The sequence below is a fragment of the Hoplias malabaricus genome, chromosome 8, assembly GCF_029633855.1.
Source record: "Hoplias malabaricus isolate fHopMal1 chromosome 8, fHopMal1.hap1, whole genome shotgun sequence".
Lineage (NCBI taxonomy): Eukaryota > Metazoa > Chordata > Actinopteri > Characiformes > Erythrinidae > Hoplias > Hoplias malabaricus.
The window spans coordinates 44,245,608-44,256,618 of record NC_089807.1 but is presented as its reverse complement, the minus strand read 5'-3'; the positions used below and the strand labels follow the sequence as shown (position 1 = coordinate 44,256,618).

At 39.7% G+C, this 11,011-nt stretch overlaps 1 protein-coding gene across 1 annotated transcript in view; it reads left to right on the top strand.

Moving 5' to 3' along the window:
* Window positions 1-2,715: 2,715 nt before the first annotated feature.
* The window catches only part of LOC136705080 (serine-rich adhesin for platelets-like), a 38,565-nt gene continuing 30,269 nt past the window's right edge, over window positions 2,716-11,011 (top strand). The window contains exon 1 of the mRNA XM_066678297.1: window positions 2,716-10,685. Coding sequence (XP_066534394.1) covers window positions 2,716-10,685 — 7,970 coding nt within the window. The remainder of the gene's footprint in view (window positions 10,686-11,011) is intronic.

Here is an 11,011-nt window from a genome sequence, read left to right as displayed (position 1 = left end):
ATATAATTTATAATTAGATATACTACAGTAGATATTGTGCAGACAATTGTTCAACTAATTTTTACTTATATACATATATTTTTCAGGGAGACTGACAGATAGACTGACAGGATAGGTCAACAAATCTACAAAACATGTATCTCACAAAATAATAACTTTACAAGAGAAAAAAAATACTTCTTAAATTTCAATGGACATCACAGTGAAAAGATTTTATGCCATATCATTGTGGAGCATTTCTGTTGGTCCATTCATCATAAAAGTTTTTCTTTTTTCTTTCTTTTTTTGTTCTGTTTCTGCTGTGTTTATATAATGTAGTAGACTAAAAGTCCAGAAAAACATATTTAATTGGACAGTGAAAAAACATATTAACAGAATAGAAGCAATATATATTATTTCCAAATGTTTGTAGTTATAAACAGAAAAGTAACAGTAGCACAAATAGGAAAAAACATTAGGTTATTACGCAGGTGACACAAGCAGGTGGCAGTATACTTTTGGCAGTCTAATGTATGAGAACTGATAGAGGAATTTCAGAACTGGGAAGAGAATCCCTCTTAAGAACCATTTGCAAAGTAAGAATAGAAAGTACAATTTTATTTATAAAAAGGATGTTATGATGATGACTATTTTGTCTGTCTAATTGTGTCTTTTTAATAACAGTGTGTCTATGGTGTGTGTTTATCGGGAATAAAGCAAAAATGTGAGTACAGATTTTTTTGCTGAATGGTTTTGAATGAACAGTTTACAGTACAGTGTAGAATGATTAGCTAATTTAAAATAAATAAATTAATAAACTATGTAAACATGTACTCAGTTCAAAACATAAAATGTTTCTGTAGGAACAATTTCCATGACAACTCAAATGAAATGTCCTCCATGGAAAATTTCCATTCTAACAAGGAAACAACAACTACAACTACATTAAATAAGTCAAAATCTACAATGACTTCCAAAACAACAGTGTCTTCAACCACTACTGAAATTCCATCAATGAAATTTGCACACCCAAATGTTCATGAGGAACCTACTTCCAAAAAAACTGTGTCTCTAACCACTACTACTAAAACAAAATCAGTGAAATTTCCACATCCAAAAAATAATCAGAGAACTACTTCCAAAAAATTGGTGTCTCCAACCACTACAACTGAAATACCATCAGTAAAATTTGCACATCCAAAAAGTATTCAGAGAACTACAGTGTCTCCAACCACTAACACTGAAACATCCACAACTAGTGCACACCCAAATTTTACCAAAAGAACTACTTCCAAAAGTACAGGATCTCCAACCACAAAAAGTAAAACACAGTCAGCCAAATGTGCAGATTCAAAAGATCATGAGAGGACTACTTCCAGACGTACAGTATCTCCAACTACTACCACTGAAACATCTACAACTAGTGTACAGCCAAATGTTACCAAAAGAACTACTTCCAAAAGTACAGTATCTCCAACCACTACCACTGAAAAATCTACAACTAATGTACAGCCAAATGTTACCAAAAGAACTACTTCCAAAAGTACAGGATCTCCAACCACAAAAAGTAAATCACAGTCAGTCAATTCTGCAGATTCAAAAAATCTTGAGAGGACTACTTCCAGAGGTACAGTATCTCCAACTACTACCACTGAAACGTCTACAACTAGTGTACAGCCAAATGTTACCAAAAGAACTACTTCCAAAAGTACAGTATCTCCAACCACTACCACTGAAACGTCTACAACTAGTGTACAACCAAATGTTACCAAAAGAACTACTTCCAAAAGTACAGTATCTCCAACCACTACCACTAAAACCTCTACAACTAGTGTACAGCCAAATGTTACCAAAAGAACTACTTCCAAAAGTACAGTATCTCCAACCACTACCACTGAAACATCCACAACTAGTGTACAGCCAAATGTTACAAAAATAACTACTTCCAAAAGTACAGGATCACCAACCACAAAAAGTAAAACACAGTTAGTCAAATGTGCAGATTCAAAAAGCAATGAGAGGACTAATTCCAAAAGTACAGGATCTTCAACCACTACTAACAAAGCTTTTACCATCACAAGTGCAAAACCAGCAGCTGCTAATACAAGTATTTCCACAAAAGCAGTGTATCTAAAAAGCACTATTGAAGCATCCACTATGACAAGTACAGCACACATAGCTAGTGAGAAAATTAGTGCTGAAAGCACCTTTTCTCAGAACAATAACACTGCAGCACCCCCCATTATAAGTACAACACAAACAACTACACAGACTAATACTATAAGTAAAGCTATTACAATTATAATAAGTGAGGCATCCACAAGTAAAAAAATAAAACAAACAGAAGAAAATACAGCCAGACGTACAGAGGCTCTGATTACAATTAGGAAAGATTTCACAACAACAACTACTCCAACAACAACTGCTGGAGAACATTCTTCCAAAAGTACAAAGGCCCTAATTACATCTTTTGAACCATCAACCATTACAAGTTCAGCATTAACAAGTGCTCAGAGAATTACTTACTCAAAATCAGAAGCTGTGACCACTACAAAAGGAACATCCACAAATACAAGCAGAGCAGAACCAGCTGGTGAGTCAACCATTATCATAAGTACTGCTTCTCCAACTACAAGCACCAGAGCATCAACCACAACAAGTAAAACACAAGAAACTATTGAAACAAATACTGCTACAAATACAGAGGGCCCAATCACAGTGAATGAAGCTTTGACAATGACAAGTATAAAACCAACACTAACTGAGACAACTATCTCCATAAGAAACAAAGCTCTAAACACTTCTACTGAAGCATCCACAACTACAAGTACAGCAACTGTACATAGTAAGACCAATACTACCACAAGTACAGAAGCCCCAGACATTACTCCTGAAGCATCTACCCTTACAAATTCAGCACAAACAACTGTTAAAACAAGTACTTCCCCCAATACAGAATCTTCAACCATTACTACTAAAGCATCTACAAAGACAATTACAAAAATAACAGGCACTGAGACAATTATGGCCACACATAAAGGAGCTCCAACCACTTCTACTGAAGACTCTGCTATTACAAGTGCAGAAACAGCAAATGCAGCAACAAGCTCTGCCACAAATACAGGGGCTTCAACCACTATAAATGAACCTTTCACAATTACAGGTGCAGCATCAACATCTACTGAGACAACTGCTGCAACAAATACAGCATATCCAAATACAGCTGCTGAGACAAGCACTGCCACAAGTACAGAGGCTTCAACCACTTATACTGAAGCATTCAGTATTACAAGTGCAGCACCAACAACTGCTGATACAACTATAAACATAATAGAATCCCAGATCACTACACCTGAGCAACCCACTATTACAAGTTCAGCACAGACAAGAACTGCTGAGACAAGTACTACTACAAGTACAGAGGCTAAAGGACAAGTACAGAAGTCTACTGAATCATCAACAAGTACAACTACAACACAAACTGCTACTTTGACAACTACTGCAACAATTCCAGAGGCACTGACCACTGACAGACGTACAGTATCTCCAAGCACTACCACTGAAACATCCACAACTAGTGCACACCCAAACGTTACCAGAATAACTACTTCCAAGAGTACAGGATCTCCAACCACAAAAAGTAAAAAAAAGTCAGTCAAATGTGCAGATTCAAAACATCATGATAGGAATAGTTCCTCTGAGGAGGAAATCAGTGCTGAAACCATTACTACAACAAAAACTGCTACTTTGACAACAACTGCAACAATTGCAGAGGCACTGACCTCTTCTTCTGGTGCATCCACAACCACAAGTACAGCACAAACATCTACTGAAAAAACAACCGCCACAAGCATGAAAGCAAAAACCTTTACTACAGATTTATCAACTTTTACAAGTGCATCACCAACAACTGTCGAGACAAGTACTGCAACAAATACAGATGGCTCAAACACGACCACTGGAGCATCCATAACTACAAGTATAGTGCCATCAACTACTAAGGTAAATACTGCTACAAGTACAAGAGCACTAAACACTACAACTGAAGCATCCACCATTACAAATACAACACAAACAACTACTCAGATGACTACTACAAGTACGGTGGCTCCAAATCCTGCTGCTGAATCAACCACAGTTACAGCACCTGCAACTGCTGTGACAGATATTACTGTAAGTACAGAGGCTCCAACTGAAGAAAAAACAAGTACAAGTACAGCAACAATGACAGCTACTGAAGCATCCGCTATTACAAGTGCAGAAACAGCAAATGCAGCAACGAGCTCTGCCACAAATACAGGGGCTTCAACCACTGTCAATGAACCTTTCACAATTACAGGTGCAGCATCAACCTCTACTGAGACAACTGCTGCAACAAATACAGCATATCCAAATACAGCTGCTGAGACAAGCACTGCCACAAGTACAGAGGCTTCAACCACTTATACTGAAGCATTCAGTATTACAAGTGCAGCACCAACAACTGCTGATACAACTATAAACATAATAGAATCCCAGATCACTACACCTGAGCAACCCACTATTACAAGTTCAGCACAGACAAGAACTGCTGAGACAAGTACTACTACAAGTACAGAGGCTAAAGGACAAGTACAGAAGTCTACTGAATCATCAACAAGTACAACTACAACACAAACTGCTACTTTGACAACTACTGCAACAATTCCAGAGGCACTGACCACTGACAGACGTACAGTATCTCCAAGCACTACCACTGAAACATCCACAACTAGTGCACACCCAAACGTTACCAGAATAACTACTTCCAAGAGTACAGGATCTCCAACCACAAAAAGTAAAAAAAAGTCAGTCAAATGTGCAGATTCAAAACATCATGATAGGAATAGTTCCTCTGAGGAGGAAATCAGTGCTGAAACCATTACTATAACAAAAACTGCTACTTTGACAACAACTGCAACAATTGCAGAGGCACTGACCTCTTCTTCTGGTGCATCCACAACCACAAGTACAGCACAAACATCTACTGAAAAAACAACCGCCACAAGCATGAAAGCAAAAACCTTTACTACAGATTTATCAACTTTTACAAGTGCATCACCAACAACTGTCGAGACAAGTACTGCAACAAATACAGATGGCTCAAACACGACCACTGGAGCATCCATAACTACAAGTATAGTGCCATCAACTACTAAGGTAAATACTGCTACAAGTACAAGAGCACTAAACACTACAACTGAAGCATCCTCCATTACAAATACAACACAAACAACTACTCAGATGACTACTACAAGTACGGTGGCTCCAAATCCTGCTGCTGAATCAACCACAGTTACAGCACCTGCAACTGCTGTGACAGATATTACTGTAAGTACAGAGGCTCCAACTGAAGAAAAAACAAGTACAAGTACAGCAACAATGGCAGCTACTGAAGCATCCGCTATTACAAGTGCAGAAACAGCAAATGCAGCAACGAGCTCTGCCACAAATACAGGGGCTTCAACCACTGTCAATGAACCTTTCACAATTACAGGTGCAGCATCAACATCTACTGAGACAACTGCTGCAACAAATACAGCATATCCAAATACAGCTGCTGAGACAAGCACTGCCACAAGTACAGAGGCTTCAACCACTTATACTGAAGCATTCAGTATTACAAGTGCAGCACCAACAACTGCTGATACAACTATAAACATAATAGAATCCCAGATCACTACACCTGAGCAACCCACTATTACAAGTTCAGCACAGACAAGAACTGCTGAGACAAGTACTACTACAAGTACAGAGGCTAAAGGACAAGTACAGAAGTCTACTGAATCATCAACAAGTACAACTACAACACAAACTGCTACTTTGACAACTACTGCAACAATTCCAGAGGCACTGACCACTGACAGACGTACAGTATCTCCAAGCACTACCACTGAAACATCCACAACTAGTGCACACCCAAACGTTACCAGAATAACTACTTCCAAGAGTACAGGATCTCCAACCACAAAAAGTAAAAAAAAGTCAGTCAAATGTGCAGATTCAAAACATCATGATAGGAATAGTTCCTCTGAGGAGGAAATCTGTGCTGAAACCATTACTACAACAAAAACTGCTACTTTGACAACAACTGCAACAATTGCAGAGGCACTGACCTCTTCTTCTGGTGCATCCACAACCACAAGTACAGCACAAACATCTACTGAAAAAACAACCGCCACAAGCATGAAAGCAAAAACCTTTACTACAGATTTATCAACTTTTACAAGTGCATCACCAACAACTGTCGAGACAAGTACTGCAACAAATACAGATGGCTCAAACACGACCACTGGAGCATCCATAACTACAAGTATAGTGCCATCAACTACTAAGGTAAATACTGCTACAAGTACAAGAGCACTAAACACTACAACTGAAGCATCCTCCATTACAAATACAACACAAACAACTACTCAGATGACTACTACAAGTACGGTGGCTCCAAATCCTGCTGCTGAATCAACCACAGTTACAGCACCTGCAACTGCTGTGACAGATATTACTGTAAGTACAGAGGCTCCAACTGAAGAAAAAACAAGTACAAGTACAGCAACAATGACAGCTACTGAAGCATCCGCTATTACAAGTGCAGAAACAGCAAATGCAGCAACGAGCTCTGCCACAAATACAGGGGCTTCAACCACTGTCAATGAACCTTTCACAATTACAGGTGCAGCATCAACCTCTACTGAGACAACTGCTGCAACAAATACAGCATATCCAAATACAGCTGCTGAGACAAGCACTGCCACAAGTACAGAGGCTTCAACCACTTATACTGAAGCATTCAGTATTACAAGTGCAGCACCAACAACTGCTGATACAACTATAAACATAATAGAATCCCAGATCACTACACCTGAGCAACCCACTATTACAAGTTCAGCACAGACAAGAACTGCTGAGACAAGTACTACTACAAGTACAGAGGCTAAAGGACAAGTACAGAAGTCTACTGAATCATCAACAAGTACAACTACAACACAAACTGCTACTTTGACAACTACTGCAACAATTCCAGAGGCACTGACCACTGACAGACGTACAGTATCTCCAAGCACTACCACTGAAACATCCACAACTAGTGCACACCCAAACGTTACCAGAATAACTACTTCCAAGAGTACAGGATCTCCAACCACAAAAAGTAAAAAAAAGTCAGTCAAATGTGCAGATTCAAAACATCATGATAGGAATAGTTCCTCTGAGGAGGAAATCAGTGCTGAAACCATTACTACAACAAAAACTGCTACTTTGACAACAACTGCAACAATTGCAGAGGCACTGACCTCTTCTTCTGGTGCATCCACAACCACAAGTACAGCACAAACATCTACTGAAAAAACAACCGCCACAAGCATGAAAGCAAAAACCTTTACTACAGATTTATCAACTTTTACAAGTGCATCACCAACAACTGTCGAGACAAGTACTGCAACAAATACAGATGGCTCAAACACGACCACTGGAGCATCCATAACTACAAGTATAGTGCCATCAACTACTAAGGTAAATACTGCTACAAGTACAAGAGCACTAAACACTACAACTGAAGCATCCTCCATTACAAATACAACACAAACAACTACTCAGATGACTACTACAAGTACGGTGGCTCCAAATCCTGCTGCTGAATCAACCACAGTTACAGCACCTGCAACTGCTGTGACAGATATTACTGTAAGTACAGAGGCTCCAACTGAAGAAAAAACAAGTACAAGTACAGCAACAATGACAGCTACTGAAGCATCCGCTATTACAAGTGCAGAAACAGCAAATGCAGCAACGAGCTCTGCCACAAATACAGGGGCTTCAACCACTGTCAATGAACCTTTCACAATTACAGGTGCAGCATCAACCTCTACTGAGACAACTGCTGCAACAAATACAGCATATCCAAATACAGCTGCTGAGACAAGCACTGCCACAAGTACAGAGGCTTCAACCACTTATACTGAAGCATTCAGTATTACAAGTGCAGCACCAACAACTGCTGATACAACTATAAACATAATAGAATCCCAGATCACTACACCTGAGCAACCCACTATTACAAGTTCAGCACAGACAAGAACTGCTGAGACAAGTACTACTACAAGTACAGAGGCTAAAGGACAAGTACAGAAGTCTACTGAATCATCAACAAGTACAACTACAACACAAACTGCTACTTTGACAACTACTGCAACAATTCCAGAGGCACTGACCACTGACAGACGTACAGTATCTCCAAGCACTACCACTGAAACATCCACAACTAGTGCACACCCAAACGTTACCAGAATAACTACTTCCAAGAGTACAGGATCTCCAACCACAAAAAGTAAAAAAAAGTCAGTCAAATGTGCAGATTCAAAACATCATGATAGGAATAGTTCCTCTGAGGAGGAAATCAGTGCTGAAACCATTACTACAACAAAAACTGCTACTTTGACAACAACTGCAACAATTGCAGAGGCACTGACCTCTTCTTCTGGTGCATCCACAACCACAAGTACAGCACAAACATCTACTGAAAAAACAACCACCACAAGCATGAAAGCAAAAACCTTTACTACAGATTTATCAACTTTTACAAGTGCATCACCAACAACTGTCGAGACAAGTACTGCAACAAATACAGATGGCTCAAACACGACCACTGGAGCATCCATAACTACAAGTATAGTGCCATCAACTACTAAGGTAAATACTGCTACAAGTACAAGAGCACTAAACACTACAACTGAAGCATCCACCATTACAAATACAACACAAACAACTACTCAGATGACTACTACAAGTACGGTGGCTCCAAATCCTGCTGCTGAATCAACCACAGTTACAGCACCTGCAACTGCTGTGACAGATATTACTGTAAGTACAGAGGCTCCAACTGAAGAAAAAACAAGTACAAGTACAGCAACAATGGCAGCTACTGAAGCATCCGCTATTACAAGTGCAGAAACAGCAAATGCAGCAACGAGCTCTGCCACAAATACAGGGGCTTCAACCACTGTCAATGAACCTTTCACAATTACAGGTGCAGCATCAACATCTACTGAGACAACTGCTGCAACAAATACAGCATATCCAAATACAGCTGCTGAGACAAGCACTGCCACAAGTACAGAGGCTTCAACCACTTATACTGAAGCATTCAGTATTACAAGTGCAGCACCAACAACTGCTGATACAACTATAAACATAATAGAATCCCAGATCACTACACCTGAGCAACCCACTATTACAAGTTCAGCACAGACAAGAACTGCTGAGACAAGTACTACTACAAGTACAGGGGCTAAAGGACAAGTACAGAAGTCTACTGAATCATCAACAAGTACAACCACAACACAAACTGCTACTTTGACAACTACTGCAACAATTCCAGAGGCACTGACCACTGACAGACGTACAGTATCTCCAAGCACTACCACTGAAACATCCACAACTAGTGCACACCCAAACGTTACCAGAATAACTACTTCCAAGAGTACAGGATCTCCAACCACAAAAAGTAAAAAAAAGTCAGTCAAATGTGCAGATTCAAAACATCATGATAGTAATAGTTCCTCTGAGGAGGAAATCAGTGCTGAAACCATTACTACAACAAAAACTGCTACTTTGACAACAACTGCAACAATTGCAGAGGCACTGACCTCTTTTTCTGGTGCATCCACAACCACAAGTACAGCACAAACATCTACTGAAAAAACAACCGCCACAAGCATGAAAGCAAAAACCTTTACTACAGATTTATCAACTTTTACAAGTGCATCACCAACAACTGTCGAGACAAGTACTGCAACAAATACAGATGGCTCAAACACGACCACTGGAGCATCCATAACTACAAGTATAGTGCCATCAACTACTAAGGTAAATACTGCTACAAGTACAAGAGCACTAAACACTACAACTGAAGCATCCACAATTACAAATACAACACAAACAACTACTCAGATGACTACTACAAGTACGGTGGCTCCAAATCCTGCTGCTGAATCAACCACAGTTACAGCACCTGCAACTGCTGTGACAGATATTACTGTAAGTACAGAGGCTCCAACTGAAGAAAAAACAAGTACAAGTACAGCAACAATGACAGCTACTGAAGCATCCGCTATTACAAGTGCAGAAACAGCAAATGCAGCAACGAGCTCTGCCACAAATACAGGGGCTTCAACCACTGTCAATGAACCTTTCACAATTACAGGTGCAGCATCAACATCTACTGAGACAACTGCTGCAACAAATACAGCATATCCAAATACAGCTGCTGAGACAAGCACTGCCACAAGTACAGAGGCTTCAACCACTTATACTGAAGCATTCAGTATTACAAGTGCAGCACCAACAACTGCTGATACAACTATAAACATAATAGAATCCCAGATCACTACACCTGAGCAACCCACTATTACAAGTTCAGCACAGACAAGAACTGCTGAGACAAGTACTACTACAAGTACAGAGGCTAAAGGACAAGTACAGAAGTCTACTGAATCATCAACAAGTACAACTACAACACAAACTGCTACTTTGACAACTACTGCAACAATTCCAGAGGCACTGACCACTGACAGACGTACAGTATCTCCAAGCACTACCACTGAAACATCCACAACTAGTGCACACCCAAACGTTACCAGAATAACTACTTCCAAGAGTACAGGATCTCCAACCACAAAAAGTAAAAAAAAGTCAGTCAAATGTGCAGATTCAAAACATCATGATAGTAATAGTTCCTCTGAGGAGGAAATCAGTGCTGAAACCATTACTACAACAAAAACTGCTACTTTGACAACAACTGCAACAATTGCAGAGGCACTAACCTCTTCTTCTGGTGCATCCACAACCACAAGTACAGCACAAACATCTACTGAAAAAACAACCGCCACAAGCATGAAAGCAAAAACCTTTACTACAGATTTATCAACTTTTACAAGTGCATCACCAACAACTGTCGAGACAAGTACTGCAACAAATACAGATGGCTCAAACACGACCACTGATGCATTCACAACTA